Source organism: Chanos chanos, chromosome 1 (assembly GCF_902362185.1).
Source record: "Chanos chanos chromosome 1, fChaCha1.1, whole genome shotgun sequence".
Lineage (NCBI taxonomy): Eukaryota > Metazoa > Chordata > Actinopteri > Gonorynchiformes > Chanidae > Chanos > Chanos chanos.
In genome coordinates, this window is record NC_044495.1 from 23658117 (window position 1) to 23679357 (window position 21241).

Here is a 21241-nt window from a genome sequence, read left to right on the forward strand (position 1 = left end):
TTGTCACGAGAACACGCACTCTTGGTACTGTACAGGGGCGCGCGCACCGTCTTATTGACTGGATATGTGAGATATCTCCTCCTCGCATGAGGGCGCTGAGTAGTTTCTGCTTGACATATAATATAGTTTTCAGTGGCAGTGACAGGCAAAGACATAGCCCCTCTATCAAGAATGAGATGTGTTTCTGAACCGTAATGGACCCTTTTGACAGCTCAGATACTTGTTCTGAAACAGCAGAGACAACGGTACAGAACACAGAGACATCACTGCCGTGGGCACGATTTTCCTCTTGGCTCGAATGTGTATGCGTCGTTACTTTCGACCTCGAACTGGGACAAGCAATTGAGGTACAACAGCATCTTTCACTTACAGAAGCTGATGGAGTGCCCTAAAACAGCCAGTGAATTTCCTGGTCGATATATCTAAAAGGCCATGTGTACAAATAATCACTTTAAATAAACCTTGTCAACAATGCGTATGCTTAATTTTGCCGTTGTAAGGACCTATTTGTAGAACACGACACCTTAGATACTTGTACGGAGCAAGATTTTGTGCAGTGTATTGTTCTGTAAAAATAGTCTTATGCTCTTTGTCTCTATTCAGCTTGTTTATCCCCATGATGTGAAACTAACGGAGAAAGAGGTATGCACATTTAAAAAGAAGATTTAATGTCCAGTATCTTACTTAAACACTGTGATATGACCTCAGTAAAGACTAACAAGTCTTTATATTTCTAAATATTTCTTCTGTTTCTCTCTCAAGAAAACAAGCATTTGCTATTTGTCTTTTCCTGATTCTTATTCAGGTAAGATGCTTATAATTTCCTATCATAGTTAATGGAATTCAAACGTTTCAAAACATTACAATAACCAGACCTTGGTACCCCACTTTGATCACATGATTTGGTGCAACCTTCCCCCTTTGCTAGGATGCCTTGGGGACACTCAGTTCAGTTTCAGGCTGCGGCAGTCAGTGGGCCGGAGTGGCTCGTGGTTCGGAGAAGACGATGCATACAACAAGGATGCCCCTGTTACATTGCAGGTCATATAGTGGATAGTGTTACACTAGTATTTGGCCTTTTGTGATCAGAAGTTGTAAGCTTTGACTAAGAGAGCCCAGCTCTAATTGTACAAGTATTGCGCATAACTTTTTAAGACTTTTATGTTTCACTAAGGATTCATTACTCTGTATTGTGACTGTGACTGGTTTAAAAGAAGAGAATTGTAAGACCAATCATATCTCAAAGGACGTTATGTTTGATTCTGTCTAAATGTAGGGTCATAAACTGTTACGTGTTTTAACTGTTTTTTCCATATTTGCTTTAGCGAGAATTGGCATATTTCTATGGTTATGTGTACTTCAGACAAGTAAAAGATGAGTCCGTCAAAAGAGGATACTTTCAGAAAGTGAGTGTGAGACTTAAAATTGACCAGTGATTTTCACAAATGCCGTTGTCGTTTTGTCTCTAAGACTATTTCTAATTAAAACAAAAAAAGTCAAACACTGTTGTAACTATTATGGTCTCCATGTAAAATCAACTGATGATTTTTTTTGTCATAATCTCCCATATGTTTTTCAGTGTTATAAGATGTTATACAGCCATATTTAAAGGTACATGGGATATATACTTTTAACTCTTGTTATTTTTTCCACCAGTCCCTGGTTCTGATCTCCAGGTTGCCGTATGTCCAGCTTTTCCATTCCCTCCTGCAGATTATTGCTCCTGAGTACTTTGAAAAGCTAGAGCCATGTCTTGAAGCAGGTGAGATAATTTATACATCATTTGTAATAATTCTTATTCTGCCTTGCCTTCTCATTTGTAAATGGCTTGGTAATTCAGTAAGTGTTTGAGAAGTCTGGTTGTGATGCTGGCTGATCTTGGTCTTTTACCTGCTCCACTTCATTATTCACTCTCAGTGTGTAATGAGATTGACCAGTGGCCCTCACCTGTGCCAGGACTGATTCTCAATCTACCTGTAATGGGTGTAGTCATGCAGGTAAGTTACTGTTACAGGGAGATGAAGACTGGAAACCTAACTTAAAAATGAAAGCTAACTTATGGTTAATCACTGATCTTATAAGGGGACTTAAATTGACTTAGTATTGAAACCAGTTTTGCTTCTGCTCTCACTAGTCAGTCATTCTCTTGCATAATATTTATTTGAGAAAATATGAAAAACGATACAGATCTTTGTTTCATAACCACAGGACTGTGACGAAAGTTTCATCTAACATCTGCCTAAGTCATTTGTTTTATCTCATTTTCAGATCCGCATCCCATCAAAAGATGACAAACCAGAGGGAAGCCCCATAAGACAAGGGCAGAAGGAGGTGAGTTTCCACCTGCGTGTACCTGCATTATTTCCCTTCACCTGATTACACTGTTTGGTTGTAAACTTTTTAAAACATTGATGTGTTTGGTGCTCAGACTCTTCTCCCGGCCCCTATGGTTCTTCCCACTGTCCATGAGCTGGATCTGTTTAAGTAAGTGGTGTCATTATGCACTGCATGTGTGTGTGCATCTCCTGTGCTAATCCTCTTTTAAAATAGTTATGCAAAGTATGTTAAAAACACATTAAAGCTGTGCCTTAATGGATTGCCCTAACTGACCTTTGACCTAAACAGGTGTTTCCAGTCTACTCTAATCCACCTGCAGATGCTCTGGGAGCTGATGTTGCTAGGAGAGCCAGTGGTTGTCATGGCACCCTCTCCAACCATTTCCTCAGAGACTGTATTTGCCCTGGTTAGGTATGGCCATTTACTCTTTACTTTGCACTCTCATCCAGAACAAGGTCGGCTTTATATATAAATCTATAACTCTATGCACATAACCAAATAGATGAACATGAGAACTCAAAATGGTAATGACGTCGCAGCGTGCATTGATGTCGGTTTATGACTTATGTATAAAATATGTAGTCTCAGTATTTGTTTGTGTTTATGTGTTGTTCCTGTACACTTGTGCACACATGCCAAATCTATGTTCTTGAATGTAAAGCACTCATGTAGATCTGTGTGTCACCCCCTGCCCCAGTTCCATTGCTCCACTGAGGTACTGCTGTGACCATCGGCCTTACTTTACCATCCATGACAGTGAGTTTAAAGAGTACACCACCAGGACTCAGGCACCGTAAGTACAAATCATCCAGTCATGATGGATTTGTCTATTTGACTCCACAGAGATTTCCTTTTTTTATTTAAAGTTTTCCAATTCTGTAAAGTGCACTGTGAATGAAGAAAATGCACCATTTATGAGTATTGAGTAATCATTGTGGTTCTACTACTTTTCTAGACTGTCTTGATCTCTTCTTTTTCTTCAGACCTAATGTGATACTGGGTGTGACCAACCCTTTTTTCATGAAGACCTTTCAGTGCTGGCCTCACATCATTCGGCTGGGGGAACTGAAGATGTCTGGTAGGACATGCACCTGTTTGTACAGTTGGATTCACGTATGACCTCGGATGAGTCAGAGTGCTCTGTTGTAATGCAGGGTGAGAAGTGACTGTTATAATTTTGGTTTCTGCTCATGTCAGGTGATTTGCCAAAGCAGGTGAAAGTGAAGAAACTGGCTAAGCTGAAAACACTGGACACAAAACCAGGTAGTTCATTAGGAAGCTGGCACAGCTAATAGGACCTGTGATTCTTTACTCTTTTCTGTCCTAATAACGCCTTATTTCTCCTTAAATTCTAAGGTATATACACAGCTTACAAGACATTTCTTCATAAGGACAAGGCCCTAATTAAACGGCTTCTAAAGGTAGGTAGGCAAAAAAAACTGTAAATGGAAGAAAGGTAAAATGATATGTTCATCTCTTTTAAGCCCCCTCTGTCTTTCTATTTCTCTTTCTTTATGTCCATCTCTCTATGTAGGGCATTCAGAGGAAAAGGCCATCAGAAGTACAGAGTGCAATCTTAAGACGTCATCTCATAGAGCTGACGCAGAGTTTTATCATACCACTGGTGAGAGGAAAGCTACCTCATTCGTACCTGTGCTAGTAACCTCAAGTCAATGTGTCCTCGAAATAGTCCTGCATGAATGAAATCAGTGTGGTGATTACTGCATTTCACTCACTTTTGACTATTGTTTTTAGCTAGAGTTTGTAAATTCAAATGAGCAAGGCTGTTTTGGGAGGCATCTTTTCTTTTTCACCAGTCCTCTCTTCTCTTTTCCCATAGGAGCGATATCTAGCTAGTCTGATGCCCCTGCAGAAGTCTGTGACTCCATGGAAGGTGTGTACTGCGTGAGTTAGTTTGTGTTTTGGACAAGGGTGAGGCACTTTAAATGTTATATTCCTGAACGTAATTAAACATCAGTGTTGCTGCACCTGAAATGAGGTACATCATGGATTGCTTTAATAAAATCAACCAAGCCAATAGACTGTGCATTTATTTATTAAAGTCTGTTTGTGTTTATTTGTATTTTGCAGACACCTCCACAGATTCGTCCATTCAGTCAGGAAGAGTTCTTAGGGACTCTGGAACATGCTGGTCCTCAGCTCACCTCAGTGCTGAAAGGAGATTGGTTGGGCCTCTACCGGTAACCAGCCTCTCTGATTCTGTATTTCTGTTCTGCAGATTCTCTGATGTTCATTGCTTTGGGCAAAACCATGATAACATATTTGATGTTTATAGAACTTTTCTAAAAGGCAAATACCGTTGATGTAGTAAACACTGAAACAGCAGGCTGCAGAACAAGTAAATACACAAAACAGACAGAACAAAATATATAGATTTACCACTCTTGAAGTTGATGGAACAGAAATAAAAAGGCCATCCTCGTGCCCTCATCCTTGTCTTCATAAATAAATTCAGCAAGTCATATATCAGTTTACTAATATTGCTTCAGTCAGCATCATGTCTTGAATTTTATTGAAAAGACTTTTCATTTGAAAGTATACCACGTCAACATTGCAACTGCGTTTTAGGCGATTCTTCCGGTCTCCAAACTTTGATGGCTGGTACCGTCTCAGACATAAGGAAATGACACAGAAATTGGAATGTCTTCATCTGGAGGTCATTTGTGATGCGGTGAGATCAGTGTCATTACTATGAACACTTCACAAATGTAGCACTTTAGGGGTATTGTAGTTTCTGTATACTCCTATTTCAATGGAAATAACTATTTGCAGCGTTGATGATGGTGTACCTTTTCCTTTTACGCAGGACCTATTGGCTTGGACAAAAGACAAGTCAGAGGTGGAGATTGTTGACCTCATCCTGAAACTAAGAGAGAAGCTGGTTAGTGGATCCATCAGATCAAACCACAAACACACGGATACACTTAATGCAATCACGCGCTTCAGAAGTGTTAGGAGCAGTGTAGAGCAATTTTTGGCATACTTGGATATGAAAACATCTAAAAGTAATGAGCCATTTCATCTATAAAGGCTCATCATTAGCTTGAATTTTAAATGTTTTTGCTCTGTTTCCTGTCATTTGTACAAGGAGTGTTTTTGTGAGAGTTACAATGGTTTTATTTGTCAGGTAATGGTATTTATAATTGGCTTCTCCCTGTCCTTCCCTTCAGATGAAGGCTCGTAAGCATCATCTCTCAGTGAAGGAGGAGGTGCTGGAGAAACTAGAGCACTACATTCACACTGTCATCAGCTCTTTGCCTGAGGACTTACAAACTCTGCTGCGCAGGCAATGATTGACAGACCCACTGACAGAACTGTACCGACGCCATGAACAGACAGACCGTACTGTACAAACACAGAGCCACTGATCACCGACAGTATTGAGTAAAACCCATTGGTCTCATAGTTAAAGTCATTAGAGCATTTGTGAACTATGGACTAAGCCTTGCCCCAGATTGTTTGCACTTTACACATTTTCCCAGACAGCTACCAGCAAGCTAAATGACATCTGACAGTGACTGATTACAAACACCACAAAATGCACATGTACATACAAAGAGAACCCGAAAGGGTCTGCCAGAAACATTTGCACTCACTGATTACGGTAGGATGAAGAGTGCACACAGTCATTAATGAATGATGCATAAATTTATTTTAAAACCTACAGGTATACATGATATTTAGGAGAAACCCAGGATATTTTTTTTAATCTTGATTCATTTGCAGCATACCTAATAAAAGAATTTTTTAAAGTAACTTGGTAATACAGGTTGACTGAGTTTTCTGGTTGTCCCCAGTAGGTGAATTGTTGCAGTTTCACCAGCTGAACAGCAGAAAAGTCACACTGACTGCAGTTGACTGACTGACACACTGTCCCTAACATTTTTGACATTCATCTCTCCATCACTTTACTGCGCAGTGACAATACAATATCAACTTCAGTGTCCTTCTACAAGTTTTTAGGTAGTTTCTATTTTTGCAATTGAAAATTGTTTGAATCCCTTTATTACCTTGCTTTAATTGCCAAAATACCTAGCCTTTGTGAGAATTAGGAGACAGAAGGCCTACATAGTTTTCTTGTGTTAATTAATAAGCTGGGGTCAAGTGACAGCCATTATTAAGATGCCAGGTGTATACACTAGAAGAAATTTAAACAGGATTTATGCTTGTATGTTAGAAATAAGTCGTGCTGTTTGTTTGAGCTGTATGTTTTGTGCCTGTGGTTTTGGGGCTCAAAAGCGATCACTGCAGTCACTGGGGTAGTCATGTTCGTTAAAATTAGAAGATTAGGTTTTCGTTCTCGTGTCTCAGAGAAAAAGAGAGGAGTTTTTCACAAACGCAGCTACTTGAAACTATTGTATACTGTATATATTTTCTTGTAGGGAATGAATGTGTCATATGTGATTAGTCTTTGCCTTACTTGAGGAAATGTGATGGCAGTACTCTTTCCATACATTGTGTCACTTGCAGGAATCTGCTCTTATAAAAGCAGTTTTGAGAGTCCTTTTTGAAATAAGCTAATGAAACAGTATCATTACAAGTGTTTGGTCTTATATAGGTGTTATTTTGTGAACCAACAAGACGGAAAAAAAATTGTGCAAACTTGTAATTAAGGGTCAAATGCTTTTGTTTGTGTCTGACGCATTAGAGTTGCATATGAATAAAATTTAAAGTATAAAAGTTAAAATACAGCCCTTTTAGGGCTTGATGAGATCTTGGATATAGAGGTGAATGTTCAAAGTTCTCTCTGCTAATCAGGAATACATTCAAAATATCACATTTACAAAGCATTACAACAGCTAAAATGTTCAAAAGAAACTCAAACACCAACTGAGTCTACTACTTTGATTACAGAACACCATTACATGTTTAAATACATGTTCCACATCTATGCAGATTCTAAACATTGCAGTCTTTGAATGTTTATAACATTTTAAACAGTGTAGTCTCCCACTATTCCTTTGTTTGTGATTTAGTATATTATGTATGTTCGATTTAGAATTTATAAACTGTTATTATTTATTCTTAATTTATGCCCATCCATTGGTGAAAATAATAGATAAAGTGTGTGCATTTACAAACAAACCTGTGGTGAGGAGGAGAAATGTGTTGATGATGAGAAATGTGATGGAATAAACTGTTACTGATAAAAAACACTTTACTGTGTGTTATCTACATTTACTTTAGAGTGCATTTACATGTTCATAAGTCATTAGTCTGTCTTACATAAAAAAAGCAAATAAACATGGAAACGGATAAAAGACAAAAATAGTTTATTTTTTGTCATGAAGGAATGAAAATATACATTTGGTGTTAAGTCTTTGATCCTTTAACTTGTTATACAAGGCTGCATTTATGCAGATAAAGTGCTTTCTGCACCACTCTCGAATATAATAGTTACACAAAGAGAGCGCAACACAGCAATCAGGTATTCTAAAATTAATTCTCACTCTCATCTTAGAAAAGTCTGCGGATGTCACCTCTAAACTTCAGTTAAAACGGCAGACACTGATCTGTCACAAACACAATTACATCTCATGTGAACACTAGTTATGTCAGTTAATAATAACTGGAGAAATCTCCACGGCTAGCAGAGTTCCTGTGATGCATCTTTGCTTTTAAATGTACAGTGTCATTAACAAATAATGTGTACCCGTTAGTTAAAGGTTAACTGGTTAATGGTTAACTATTAACTGGAAGTGGAATCAAAACCAGACATTACTTTTCTGTGTAACCACTAACTTTTTTATTAACTTGGCTTCCTAACAGAACTCAGAGCATAAATAGAGCAGTAGCACAAAAGTTGAATACAATTGTTTAGTGTACTAGACACAAGGAAAGGTACATGTCCCATTATGTTTATAACATAAAATGCAGTGTGTCAGGACCCTAGTTTTAAATATTAAAGGAAACAGATGATGGCTGTGAACCTTCAAAAAAAAAACCCCAAACATTTACACGTATCATACAAATTCTGAGGACATTTATTGACAATGCCATATGATACCATGGTCGCTTTCTCAAAATGTCAAGAAAAACAAGGTAAAAAAAAAGAAAAAAGAAAAAGCAAAACCTGTCTGTATCTGTAATCTGCAACCAGCTGGACCCTGCACCCTGAAAACAACTCTGAAAATATACAGACCACTGTAAAATCTATTAAATTACACTTCCTTTAAGCAAAGATAAAAAAAATGAGAGATTTATTCTAAACCCATCAGACACATCTCTGTTGTTACCTCATCCCTGCCATCCACCAGCTCTGAGCTTGATGTTTGATCACAGCCTGTTTCTCCTGAGGACTGAAGTGTAGAATTGTGAGAATGGCTGTTAAGGTCTGCTGACGCCCCCTAGAGTCCTGTAGAGTCAGGAATTTGTAGATTATGTTTTTCAGATATTCTAGATTGGCTCCATCTCGACCCTGATCCCGAATGTGCTTGTCCAGCTGGGCTCGGAGCTCAGCCACTTCCTCATCATGTCTTTCTCCATTAGCAATCAGCTTCCCTTGCAGTTGATGCACGTCCTCCTCTAACCGATGCTTCTGCTTGCGCAAGGCACCAATCTCCACCTCTTTACGCGCGAGCTGTTCAGCATACAGAAGCAATGTTGGTTCATTAGGCCCTGCCAACTTCAGAGCCTGCGCGATAATGTCACACTCTTCCTGCGCAGACTCATCTCCGTCAAGATCTCCATCATTAACCAAAGAAGCACCTTTGTCTGTTGTCATGTCGGCTGTACCGTATCCCCTGTGACCTCCAAAGTTCATCAACGTGGCGGCACGGAGCCGCTCCAGTTCCAGGTCTTTCTCTGATAGCAGGGCCATGGTGCGGTCCCTCTGCTTATGCATCTCTTCCTCCAATCGCAGGAAATCGTCTCTGTGTTGGACTTCTAGCCTATCTAGTTCCTGTTTATGGGCTTGCTGCATTGCCAACACACCTTGCTGTCGTTCCTCCAGTTCATGTTTATACGTGGCCTCTGCCTCATCTGACTGGATGCGCAGGTTTATGTACTTCTCCTTTAGCTCAGCTAGCTGGTCTCGCGCCTCCTCCAGTTCCTTGGCCTGGTTTCCGTCCTTAGCATTCTTGTTCTTCAGAACCACCTGTGCCCGTACCTTGTAGCGTTCGAATTCTTCCTTCAGCTGTCGAAGTTCTTGCTGGTAATATAGCGCAGAGGCTTTCTCCCCATCTGAGACATCACTTCCTTGTTCTGTCTCTTCCCCAACTAGCTTGTCTATCTCCAGAGATTGATCTTGGGACCTGTGTGCTGCTAGCTGCAAAAGTTTCTTTATTTTCTCCAACCTGTCCTTAAGCATGTTCACATCAAGGTTTGCTTCATCAATGATGAGGTCCGATGGTGTGGCTCTTGCTGAAGCAGCGATAGCCAGGGTCTTGTTCTCTGTGTCAAGCTGCAGTATGCGTTCGCGCAGTCTCTGAGCATTCTGCTGGTCCTTCTGTCTGGCTTTCTCACAAGCACCTAGCAGCTCAGACAACTCAGACACTCTCTCTTCCAGACTGGCCACACGGCCCTCCTCCAGCTGAGCCTGCTCTCGGAGGCGTTCGTCGGCCTGAGCTGCCTGCAAAGACACATTTAAAAACATGAAACACCAGAGGAGGACATGTAAGTGATGCATTAAATTACTGGTTCCCTTATGCTTTTACATACTAATAACCAATAGTTATGGACACATTCTAAACTATTTCTACACCTTTACTTCCTGGGTTAAAGGGTAAACAAAGCACCAGGACAACACATATCCAACTATGAGGTACTGCTTTTATTAAACCTGATAAACAAAGGTAGGCAAAACTTCTGAATACTAGATTCCTTATATTTCTGTAATAAACTATCATTTTAACTAATTAAAGGCAACACAATGACACATTAAATAAGCTAGTGTTTATAAAACCATACCTTTCGGATCTCCTGCTGGAGCTGCTGCTGAAAGTGAGCTTTGAGTTCTGCCATCTCTTGTTGTAATTCTGCCACACGTGGGTCGGGCTTGCTCTTCTCAGCTTCCGCGGCCAGCAAGCTCTTCTTCAGCTCCTCCCGTTCCTGCATCAGTTCTTTCAAACGCGCCTCGTAATCCAGACCTCTGTCTGCAGCCTGCATTGTTTCTGCAAGGGCCTCCCTGGCATCCTCCAGCTTGAGCTCAGCATCTTGCCTATGGCTCCTCTCCTCTTGCAGAAGCTTCTGAAGCTCCTTGAGCATGAGGGCGTGGTCTCCCTGCTCCTGTTCCCGTTCATGTTGCTGTGTGATGACACGGGCCTTGCACTCAGCAAGCTGCTCTTGCAAAGTCTGGAGCTCTGATTCATGTTTCCTTTTCATCTCTTCCGATGCTGTCTGCATCTCTTCCAGCTCCTGCTTCATCTTACGTTTGTCTGCCTGGAAGGAAGCCTCCATCCGAGACTTTTCTTGAGTGACTGTAGCCAATGAGCTGGTCAAGGTGGACAGCTGAGTCTTCAGCTGGATTACCCGACGATCTGCCTCTGCAGATGTGGCCGTGGTGGATGGCTGTGGTGGATGTTGCTGGTCCACACCTACACTGCTGCTGGAACTGATGCCACTCCCACATGCCTCTTCAGACAGCTGGGATAAAGAGGACGTTGCAGGTCCAGCATCTCCAGTATAATTCTGATCCTCTTCCCCAGGGTCACCCTTGGTGCTACTGCTAGTCACACTGGTTACTGTGTCAGCAGAGGCAGCTGTGTCCAAACTGTCTTCACTATGTAGAGAACAGTGGTCATCTACAAGATCAGTATTTGAGGGACGATCCAACACTGCCGCAGCTCCAACACATGAAGGGTTGTTTTCCTGCTGGTTTAAATCTACCTCTTGGGACACTGTCAGGACCTTCAGGCTTGCCTCTAAGGCCTCCTTTTCACTCTGGAGACTCTTGTATGCCCTCACGACATCCTTAAGGCGGGTCTTATATTGGATTAACTGCTTCTTCTGTGTTTCTATGGTGTCAAGCAATTCCTTTTTACTTGGACCACCCCCAAAGCTCATCCCAAACTTTTCCATCTTTTGCTCTTTAATCAGTACTCATTCTCAATGACAGAAAACATAGTCTGTAGACGAAATGAAAAGAAGTGCAACAAACAAAGTGTCAGAGAATTGTGGAAAAGTTTTATACACACGTTAAACCAACCGAAACAATGATGCATCAGCAATACGACTTTAATTTTACTAGTTTTACAAAATGTTATAGAGCTGGCTACTTCAACATAATAACAAATTCATGTACCAGGTTAGCAAGCTACAAAACAGGCAGTAATTCAAAAGCGGTGTACCATTTACGAGCCATTTCGAACAGAATAAGCAAATATCATCAAACACCAAACTATTTGGGCAAGTCCACGTGAAACGACGACTGTATGGCGAAGAAGCCAATAGGCACTGGCAGACACATAACTCCCGATAGCTAATGAATGCTGGCTAGTTTGTGGAAGCAACTTTGGAGTCACTAGCATTACCATCAACACTCTATTCGATATCAAAATCCCAGGTTAAAGTCGACTTCAGCATAAAGTACATATTTATAAAACATCGAGGAATGTTAGTCGCGTGGAAATAAGAGACCTTACATTTTATCTAACGTTACCTGAATACGTGTCCATGAATATATCCTGGTTCTTCTTACTTGCAGAGTCCTGCTTTCTATTGCCTACGTTGCTCTCTTCAGCTTTGCCGACCAGTAATGGAAGCCATATTTTGAAGGTCAAATAGTTTTGATTGTTTTCACTGATCTTTGTATAACTCACTCTGTGCCAAGAAAATAGAATTTCTTTAAATCACTAAAACATCAGTCAACACCACCCAATATGTCTTTTAATGCCATACGTGAATTCAGAACAAACCCTCATTTATTCACACATCTCAGTCAAAAGCTGAATATCACTTGTTAAGTGAGATATTCATATGGTCTTTCAAAATAGTGTTTTAGTGATGTATAGAGTTCTGGTAACCCTACCGCGTTTCATTATAAAAATGAACTCGCTCACTTCATATTGTTTGTTTACGAGCGCGTTAATAAAGTTTTCAATACATTTCATAGTGACGTCATTTCTTCCGCGTTGGCCTGGACGTGGCATCTAAGAACACAGCTAAGAGAAAACAGCACCCATTTGGTGTGGTTACATTGAACAGTTCAAAGGCAACTGAAGCAATCGAATCTAGTTTCAGCTATTTCTTTTCTAAACTCTTTACGCCAAGTGGTTCCTTTGTAAACCATGGGGCTAACAATTTCATCTTTGTTTTCTAAGCTCTTCGGCAAGAAACAGATGAGGATACTTATGGGTGAGCATTATCTCATTAACTCAGCTATTAAACTGGTGTGCTTAAGAGGATAGTAATCATTTTTATCGACTGACTGCTCTCTGTTTTTCAATAAGAACATCCGTTATGTTGATTTGATTTCAATCTATTTATTATCAAGAAATAATAACCTTAAGACACGTGAAACAGCTAGTATCAGTCTTACTGACATTTGTAGCTTGATGCAGGCTAAGTTATTTAATTCAATCAGTGAACAATGCGCCCTGTTTTGTACGATAAACAAATAAAGTATCGGGCCAATGAAGTATAGTATTTATGACTAAGTGTTGTCTACAATATTGCTGTCACACATTATGCCTTGAATAAAATAAAACGACAAAAATATAAAACTCATAGACGGGACATGCTCTACCCGCATAAGCTCAGTGTTGTCATATCTTGAATTTCTCTGAGTCTTAGCCAGCTGCACCAATATATAGATCCATTTTAGTTAAGACAGACGTTGTCAGTCCTTCACATTCCAGGAATACGATGATTCCATTGTCTGTCTGTTGTTTTGCATACTAGCAAATCCCGTGGATTACACATAGACGCCCCGAGTACTGCGCTCGATGCACCTGCAATGCTTGTGTTCTTTTTAGACACTTCCAAGAACACATATTTTGCTGCGTACATGCTGGTTTAGTTAGCAAGATGGAGGCTGTTGTATCTAATCAGTTTTGAAGATATGGCGAGAAAAAATGCAGTATTTTCATTGTCACGTGTAAGTCAATCGTGTTCTCACATTTATCTATACACGTTCAGATCACCTGGCCTGTCAGTTGAGCCTCTCAGATTCGAATTGTGATTAATGTAGTCTATGTTAGCAAATCGGTTGGTTAATTAACATGCCGTGTGTGCATGTTAATAATGTTTTCTTTTTTTAATGATATACTTTGTCCACTGATTTCAGAAATTCAGAAACGCACCGTTTGAACCGCTGTCCTCTTTTCTCCTGTTCCACACTGTTCTTGAAATTGTAAATATGCTCTCGTGACAGTCTAGATCTCAACAAGGTCTCTTAAACACAAAAGCTTCAGATGTTTGCTTCATTATCTCTAACCATTTTTAAAAAATAAATGATTAAACCCATTCTTCAGTATAAAACTCCATGCTACTTGTTTGGTGAAATATGACAAGGTTGTGTTTTTTTTTTTTTACAAGCATAACATAATTTGTATCTTGTCCCTCTGCCTTTAGTTGGCTTGGATGCAGCTGGAAAAACCACTATCCTTTATAAGCTGAAACTTGGAGAGATTGTTACCACCATTCCAACTATTGGTAAGATTTGCTGAATGTAGATGCTATGTGGAGTCCTGATTAAATATGTCTTTGGAAAGAGGTTTGTAGACATTGCAACCTTTACTACTTAAAACCCTTAATGATCTGGGACAGTCTAGCTGTGTTCCCCTGCTGCATTTTTTAGCTTTTTTTCAAAGTGGCTCTCCTTTGAAAGAACAGATCTTGCAATAGTTGATTTATCTGAGACAGTCCTGGCCTAGTTAAAATGGTCCACCATATCTTTGCTCACATTAAGAGACTGAACTATGCCACAGTTGTATCTCTGCTAAGGAGTAAAAGCATTGCTCTATTTTCACACATGAATTGCAGTCCTTACATGTAAAATCACCTCTTGCAGGGTTGTGGTTTTTGCTGCTCTAACACATTGCAGCTGGGCAACAGTCTCATGTCAAGATATTGTTTTGGTTTTAAAATTTTAGCCTGATAGTTGGTTTTTATCATTTACTGATTTATTTACGGTTCTTATAATGAGTTTTTTCTTTTGACGTTGGCCAGGTTTTAATGTTGAGACAGTTGAGTATAAGAATATCTGTTTCACGGTATGGGATGTGGGTGGCCAGGACAAAATCAGACCCCTGTGGAGGCACTACTTTCAGAATACACAGGTATGACCAGTAATCCCTGTAATATGATGAGAATTGCCCTCGCATAGCAATGTTTAAGTCTATAAAGTCAGTTAAAGATGGATTCAAATTTACGTAGTTTAGATCTTTAACATTCTTGTCTGTACTGACATTTTACTGTTGTCTTTATAGGGCCTCATATTTGTTGTGGACAGCAATGACAGAGAAAGAATAGCAGAATCCGCAGAGGAGCTGTCCAAAATGGTATGTGTTATTTAGAGTTTTATATTTCATTACAAATTTAAGTTAATGTTTTGCTATTATGGCCTAAAATGAACAGATAGATTGACCACTTGGCCAGTGTTTTGAAATACTGCTTGCATCTTACTTTTCTTACATCTTGATATGTTTTTCTTAAATGTAGTTATGTCTGTTATTTTGATCAATGAACTGTTTTTTTGTCAAACCCAGTTATCTTGATTAGTTACTGACACCTTTCCATCCCACACATATAGTTGCAAGAGGATGAGCTTAGAGATGCAGTTTTGCTGGTATTTGCTAACAAACAGGATCTTCCAAATGCTATGGCTGTGAGTGATCTCACAGACAAACTAGGCCTACACAGCCTGCGGAGCAGAACCGTGAGTAGTAAATATTTAAGATCATTATGCATAGATATATATGTTTAATTTTTTTTAATTAATATATTAGGGAGTGAGACAGACCATAGAACAAACTTTGTCAAATTATTTAAATAGTAGATATAGATACAGCAAGATGCCGCTGTCAAAAAAAAGTGAAACTCTCTTTCTCTTTTTTTCTCTAGTGGCATGTTCAGGCCACCTGTGCTACCCAGGGCACTGGTCTCTATGAGGGGCTGGACTGGTTATCCAATGAGCTTTCAAGGCATTAGAACTGGGGAAACCCACTAGAGAAAGACTTGAGTGAAAAAGCAGCTTGAACGGGAGCAGAAGACAAGCGAGATACAGATGGGTACCAGAAGACCGTTTCATAAGAAGAAAGATTTTTAAATTATCAGTGTGACAGCTGAGTGGAACTTGAAGTCATGGACTTCGTAATCACTTCCTGTTCTGAAACATGTTTCTTTTCCTTTCTCCTCTGTTCCTCCTGTTGTCATCCTCTGCAGATGTTTCTTAGACTGATTTTTTTTTTATCTTTCCTCATGCCACCATTACTCCTCCTTCAGCACAATGATGTTTTAAGCTGCATGATGATGTTTTGAGATTATAAAATGCAAGACATAACAGAATTGTATGATGGTTGTGGTAATGATGACTTCTGTGATATATTAGGAGAGGGTGGGTTGGGGTTAATGGGATCAAGATATGTGTGTGAGCAAAAGGGGCACTGTAGCCCCTTTTCAAGTGTTACAACCCCTCCTCCTTCCTGTGGATAGATTGCCCGGGGGCAATTTCCACTTCTAAGTTATGTGAAGGACCTTTAGTCATGTTAAGGGCCATTATGATGCAATAAAATCTTTTTTCAATTTTAAATGCAACCTGTGAACTTTTTGAGTACAGCTTAAACCAGTATGATAATTGCCTGATGCGCAAAGGAATGAAATACTGAGTTCCCATGTAAAGGGAATCTTGAGACATACATAAAGTAAGTACTTTTTCTCAGCTTCTGAAGACACTTCTTGGTGCAGTGAAATTGAATTTTTCTTCAGTGCTCTGCTACATGCTCAGTTAGATGTGCTCATGACGCATTTAACCATTTCCTGTGTAATGTTCAAAAAAAGCCTGTGCCCAGCTTTATTGTAAAACAAGAAAAAAAAAGTAGCCATGCACTCCAATTTTTCATTGGAAGATTTGTGGCTTGCCTCTCCAAATGATTTTTATAAATGAAAACACCAATATTTCTCTCTCAGGAAAATGATGAAGAAAAAACAAACATACAAGTTCAAATAATCTCTGTCTTTTTAATGTGTACGGTTTAAACATCTCATTATGTTTCCATGATCAATACACTTTAAACACAACCATTGAAAATATTATTTTGACTTGTGTTTCACTTCCATCCTCTTTTTTCCCTAGTATTTATTTACTCAAGTTAATTGGTATGTGACTTCTGAAGATAATTCACAATGAGCACTAAAAATGGACTGCCGTTTACATTTGGCTAGAATGGCAGTTTTAAAACACATGCTGAAAAAACCCAATTGAAACCAGCCCTGCTTGACAGCTCTGTTGTTTTTTCTTTCCTTCTGTCACAAGCAGTTTGACACTGTAGACTCAAGACATTTCAATAGGCTGCATATGAGAATATTTTAGTATTGGATAAAACAAACAAAAAAAAAACATTTTTCATGGAGCTCAAGAGTGGACAAAGAGGGTCTTTTTAAGTGGACCTTTTCAACAAATACACAATAATCAAGTCACACTTGTTTTCTTACAACTGATCATGTAACAGCGTAGTAATCTGTAAGTATAAGATCAATGATAATGGTACACTTCAATTGCTCTCTGGCCAATCAGAAGATTCCACCATAATTCATGTCATCACCTAAATGTAGAAACATTGTTAGACTCCAAAACAAGAAAATCAGGAATAACATCAGCAACAACAAAAATTGTATGTGGAGAAAAGGGTGATCCAAATCCAAGGACTAGTAAAGGCAAGAAAGTCTGTATCAGCTCATTTCACACTCTAGAGCAATAGGGTCCAGTAAGGAAGTGGCATCCTATGAAGCTCCATGTTAATCTCACCTCTGCAAACAAAATCCCCTTAGACAAATATTAGGTTACAGTATGATTGTGTTCACTTTCAAGTGTGTGTACAAGTCACATTTTTGTGTGAGGGCACAATCTCAGATCTGTAGGAGTATGAGAGTGTTTTGGGTTTTTTTGACAACTTTAGTGTGAGCGAGGGAGGTGAATATAACTCTCAAAGCAAGGGGTGAAGTCCACATCCTCTGTCTGTGTCTTATCACTAAACAGTCACTGGCTCACGCTGATTGTTTTGACGTTTTACGACAAAGACTTTCTGTCCAGAGATGGTCACTGCATAGACGTAGTCCTCAAACATAACTGTGGACAACATTAAAGGATATGTTACAAAAGTAATTAATATTCATAGAACACAGAGCAAAATGCATAATAAGAAGCCTTCTGATCAACCAGCTGAGAGCATGCCTGGGTCTTTTCTGTCTTTGTACACAGATCAAAGAAGATTACCTGACATGCGTTTGAAGGGTGGCTCTGTAGCTCCATGCAATCGGAAGCGACAAGCTGTCCGCACCATCTGCATTATTACTCCAGCAGTGTGTTCATCATTCTCCAGTTCACCTGCGGACTGTGTGTTGAGGAGTAAGAGGGAGAACGAGGTCAGCAATGATTGACACACAGTGTACACTGCTACGGTTCAAGGCTTCGGTCGTTTTGTGATTAAACGAGATCATATCTTCTTTGCATGACATAGTCGGAAAGAGACGTAAGAAGAAGAATTAAATGGATACAAATGAATTTATTAAATCTACTTCTTACCGCCAGGACACCGTCCTCGCTTATCACGAGATATCCCGTCTGGTCGGGTATTCTCTCCAAACCTTGCGTCAAAGCTGTCGTCTGAGAGCATGACATTTATTTATGGGATGAGATAAGTTTGTGACATCCAAGACAAACATAAGGCAGTAAACAGAAGTCTCATATTAAACGTTCTATCTGTGCAATCTGGAGATGTTTCGGCACCTTCTCTTGACTCCTGTTAAATACAACCGACACTGACCCTCACTTCGTCGTCTAACATTAGCTAAATTAACTGCCAACCCCTTGCAATATTAATTTAGATGTGCGGCTGTGTTTATAACATACATTCACAAAAAACTAAAATACATTTATTAGAAACCTTGCAAAAACTGTTTACACAAACGAGCTCCTTAGTAGACCATTTCTACTTACCATTTTCTTGACTCACAGATGAGGAAGAAATACAATGTTCCTCACGTGATCCTTTTCACGTGATTTGTGCTGCAGCGTCGACTATGTTTGACGTAAGGGTCGTCTTAAGTCACTAAACATAATTTATTTGTAATATTTTCCCATTTGAAAGATTCACGTCTTTAAATATACCATCGCTTAAAAAAGTATTTGTTCCTCATTCAAGAGATAGGGCAAAAACTAAGTTGTTGTACATGACCAACTGTGGGCGCTGTCAATTGCTTGAAAAAGATTCTGTTCCCACTAAATGGGCTCGATAACTGATCCAGGTTCAGCTTTAATGTTCAGCTTCGTGTGAACAGCCCTATGTGGCTGAAAATGGATTATCGTGAATGAACAAACAGAGAGCCGGAGGTTGTCATTGTTGAGGCGGAAGTGCAGAAGTCAGCTGATTCAGTCATAGGATACAGGACAAAACAGGCCGATTTCAAATAATTCTAACTTGCTGAAGAGTGCACCGAATTAATTAGGATTCTTCTAAGATACAATGGCTGGGCGAGGTAAATTAATAGCTGTTATAGGCGACGAAGATACGTGCACCGGGTTTCTTCTCGGAGGGATTGGAGAGCTGAATAAGAATCGTAAACCCAATTTCTTGGTGGTTGAGAAGGACACCAGCATCACAGAGATAGAAGAGACCTTCAAGTGAGTTCCGCTTTTACTCAAATACGAAAATCTTGGTGTATATATATAGCCAAATCAAATTGTTTAAGTTCAGTATGTACTACTGTAATTGTAGAAAGACTACTAATGGATTGTATGTCGCTTGCTTGGGTTTATTGTAAAATGTTACTTTTTTGGCATTGGATTTGATTATTAATTGGTTAATCTCGGGCACCTAACCGATGTCCTTGAAATAATTTTTGTCTGATATGCAATTATGGCAATTTACAGTTCATTGAACAGGTTACAGAACACTAATTAGCATATGACATGCTACACGTAATGATACAGCCATATTGTAACAATACGATTACCTTCACTCACTAAACAGGAGTTTCCTCGCTCGCAACGACATCGGAATCATCCTGATTAATCAGTTCATTGCAGAAATGATTCGTCATGCAATAGACGCCCACATGCAGTCCATTCCTGCTGTGCTGGAGATCCCTTCTAAAGAGCATCCATATGATGCCTCCAAGGATTCAATCCTACGTAGGGCCAAGGGCATGTTCTCTGCAGAGGACTTCCGATAAATCTCCACCGTGCTGGATTACTGCTTTGGTTAGGCAAGTGATGGCAGAGTGGGAACCTTTTTTCAGCTTAATTGTTCATGTGGTATGTAAAATTGGGTACTAGATGGAGAGTAGCTGGTGCTTTGTTCCTTCATAACTTATACCAGACCCCTCTCATCTGTCCCACCTTATCTTCTATCACTTAACTTGACCAGATTCCAAAAAGGTTTACCACTGTTGATAATCTGTATTGAACTGTCTTTAGCAATCGTTTTGTTGTTTGTTGTGCAGAGTGATGTCTGATTAAAGTAATTTCTTATTACCAAAATAAATATAATGTTTCTGTGATTCATTTAATTGTGAATTGCTATCAATAATCGTTATTCAAATGCTAGAATAATATTTATAGAATTGGATGTTTACGTTTGAATTATAAATATGTGTGCTTGGTTTGTATTGAAACACTGAGTTAAATATCTTTTATGTTGCCATTGCATTGTTCAAATGGGGCTTTTTTGTTCACTTGTTCTGTGGTTTTAATCTGTTTGTGGATTTGAAACACAGGAGAGGTCCACTTCATATATACTATTTCCTGTGTTGCCTCGTCTCAGTCAAAATAAGTGTAATCATTAACATGGAGGGAAGCCACAGAATAATGTATGTGTGTGGACTTTTGTTCAGCATTTCAAGAAGACCTCATGTCACAGTGAATTGTATTTAGACCGAATGTGTTAAATTATAAATGGAAACGTAAACTGAATTCATTAAAAATGTACTTTTTTTCTGATGACAGTGGAAGACTACTGTGTTTTTGAATTATGAAGAAAGAGCGAAAGGTGGATGAATGAATGAATAGTTACCCCTAGAAATATGCATTTGAGACATAATGTCTATTTTGCCTCTTAAAATCCCTCATCTCAATGCCAGTTCTATCACATCTCTGTAAATGGAAAGCAGGATATGGGTGTTGCGTTCATGGTGAGGGAACTAGAATGTTTAGTCTAAGTGTAAATTAAGCTCATATCTCACAGATAGTAAAATCACAACAGGAGTGTCTATAGTCATGAGCACCCTTTGTTAAATAAGAACACGTGCATGAGAAATGACATAATTAAGCATGTCATGACATTTATTCAAATAATTTTGTGCTAGTTCAGAGAAGACATTTATATATCTGGAAGACACTATGTCCTTAGCAGGGGCTACTAAATCATGTCAATTAACGTATGCAGGCTAGAGAAACTATGGAAATAAAGACTGTTTCCCCAAAATACCAAATCCTCGTTGACACATGGTGGCATAATCATTTCTTGGAAATTTTACACATTGTTCCACATCTTGAGACTATTAATACAAATGATTATATTTAGAGTTTGCATCATTTTGTTAGGAGGCCTGCATACATGGCAGAGGAACTCTTTTACAGGTATAAACTGAGTAGCTATACACAACATAAGTTTCTGGTTATACATCAGAGAGAAATATAGCTCTGAAATGGTGCAACTTAGAGCAACTAAATTCCCAATACAGTCCTGTTCTGTATAGTGCATAATTCTTCAGAAATGACAGGTTA

General features: G+C 39.2%; 5 protein-coding genes across 5 annotated transcripts; 3 read left to right on the forward strand and 2 right to left on the reverse strand.

The window, feature by feature from the left end:
* Window positions 1-194: 194 nt before the first annotated feature.
* dennd6b (DENN/MADD domain containing 6B) lies at window positions 195-5931 on the forward strand. Its single transcript, XM_030780403.1, has 20 exons — window positions 195-347; window positions 604-642; window positions 763-805; window positions 929-1041; window positions 1326-1406; window positions 1657-1762; window positions 1918-1997; window positions 2269-2331; window positions 2429-2484; window positions 2626-2748; window positions 3035-3130; window positions 3321-3415; window positions 3535-3600; window positions 3694-3758; window positions 3872-3961; window positions 4178-4231; window positions 4429-4538; window positions 4927-5029; window positions 5165-5239; window positions 5529-5931. The coding sequence occupies exons 1-20, from the start codon at window positions 195-197 to the stop codon at window positions 5649-5651; spliced, it is 1734 nt and encodes a 577-aa protein (XP_030636263.1). The 3' UTR covers window positions 5652-5931.
* A 2409-nt stretch (window positions 5932-8340) lies between these two features.
* On the reverse strand, window positions 8341-11406 carry gcc1 (GRIP and coiled-coil domain containing 1). The gene is made up of 2 exons (XM_030777980.1): window positions 10267-11406; window positions 8341-9928 (listed from the first exon to the last, which is right to left on the reverse strand). Exons 1-2 carry the CDS (start codon window positions 11374-11376, stop codon window positions 8591-8593), a joined length of 2448 nt encoding a protein of 815 aa, XP_030633840.1. The 5' UTR covers window positions 11377-11406; the 3' UTR covers window positions 8341-8590.
* Window positions 11407-12464: 1058 nt separating this feature from the next.
* Window positions 12465-16017, forward strand: LOC115809484 (ADP-ribosylation factor 4). Its single transcript, XM_030771159.1, has 6 exons — window positions 12465-12651; window positions 13870-13950; window positions 14467-14576; window positions 14727-14798; window positions 15050-15175; window positions 15361-16017. The coding sequence occupies exons 1-6, from the start codon at window positions 12585-12587 to the stop codon at window positions 15445-15447; spliced, it is 543 nt and encodes a 180-aa protein (XP_030627019.1). The 5' UTR covers window positions 12465-12584; the 3' UTR covers window positions 15448-16017.
* A 439-nt stretch (window positions 16018-16456) lies between these two features.
* On the reverse strand, window positions 16457-18545 carry lamtor4 (late endosomal/lysosomal adaptor, MAPK and MTOR activator 4). The gene is made up of 4 exons (XM_030771171.1): window positions 18455-18545; window positions 18041-18121; window positions 17732-17849; window positions 16457-17584 (listed from the first exon to the last, which is right to left on the reverse strand). Exons 1-4 carry the CDS (start codon window positions 18455-18457, stop codon window positions 17487-17489), a joined length of 300 nt encoding a protein of 99 aa, XP_030627031.1. The 5' UTR covers window positions 18458-18545; the 3' UTR covers window positions 16457-17486.
* A 367-nt stretch (window positions 18546-18912) lies between these two features.
* atp6v1f (ATPase H+ transporting V1 subunit F) lies at window positions 18913-20413 on the forward strand. Its single transcript, XM_030780333.1, has 2 exons — window positions 18913-19138; window positions 19488-20413. Exons 1-2 carry the CDS (start codon window positions 18981-18983, stop codon window positions 19687-19689), a joined length of 360 nt encoding a protein of 119 aa, XP_030636193.1. The 5' UTR covers window positions 18913-18980; the 3' UTR covers window positions 19690-20413.
* Window positions 20414-21241: the final 828 nt, after the last annotated feature.

What these genes read in the sequence shown, in the direction of transcription:
- dennd6b (XM_030780403.1), top strand. Translation starts at nt 195, where the DNA reads ATGGACCCTTTTGACAGCTCAGATACTTGTTCTGAAACAGCAGAGACA. An exon ending in ACTGTATTTGCCCTGGTTAG is followed by an intron (nt 2,749 to 3,034) that starts GTATGGCCATTT and finishes CCCCTGCCCCAG; the next exon opens with TTCCATTGCTCCACTGAGGT. An exon ending in AACACTGGACACAAAACCAG is followed by an intron (nt 3,601 to 3,693) that starts GTAGTTCATTAG and finishes TTAAATTCTAAG; the next exon opens with GTATATACACAGCTTACAAG.
- gcc1 (XM_030777980.1), bottom strand. Translation starts at nt 11,376, where the DNA reads ATGGAAAAGTTTGGGATGAGCTTTGGGGGTGGTCCAAGTAAAAAGGAA. An exon ending in TCCAGCAGGAGATCCGAAAG is followed by an intron (nt 9,929 to 10,266) that starts GTATGGTTTTAT and finishes GTGTCTTTGCAG; the next exon opens with GCAGCTCAGGCCGACGAACG.
- LOC115809484 (XM_030771159.1), top strand. Translation starts at nt 12,585, where the DNA reads ATGGGGCTAACAATTTCATCTTTGTTTTCTAAGCTCTTCGGCAAGAAA. An exon ending in TACCACCATTCCAACTATTG is followed by an intron (nt 13,951 to 14,466) that starts GTAAGATTTGCT and finishes GACGTTGGCCAG; the next exon opens with GTTTTAATGTTGAGACAGTT. An exon ending in ACTACTTTCAGAATACACAG is followed by an intron (nt 14,577 to 14,726) that starts GTATGACCAGTA and finishes TTGTCTTTATAG; the next exon opens with GGCCTCATATTTGTTGTGGA.
- lamtor4 (XM_030771171.1), bottom strand. An exon ending in GCGAGGACGGTGTCCTGGCG is followed by an intron (nt 17,850 to 18,040) that starts GTAAGAAGTAGA and finishes CTCAACACACAG; the next exon opens with TCCGCAGGTGAACTGGAGAA. An exon ending in ACCCTTCAAACGCATGTCAG is followed by an intron (nt 17,585 to 17,731) that starts GTAATCTTCTTT and finishes TGTTGTCCACAG; the next exon opens with TTATGTTTGAGGACTACGTC.
- atp6v1f (XM_030780333.1), top strand. Translation starts at nt 18,981, where the DNA reads ATGGCTGGGCGAGGTAAATTAATAGCTGTTATAGGCGACGAAGATACG. An exon ending in GAGATAGAAGAGACCTTCAA is followed by an intron (nt 19,139 to 19,487) that starts GTGAGTTCCGCT and finishes CTCACTAAACAG; the next exon opens with GAGTTTCCTCGCTCGCAACG.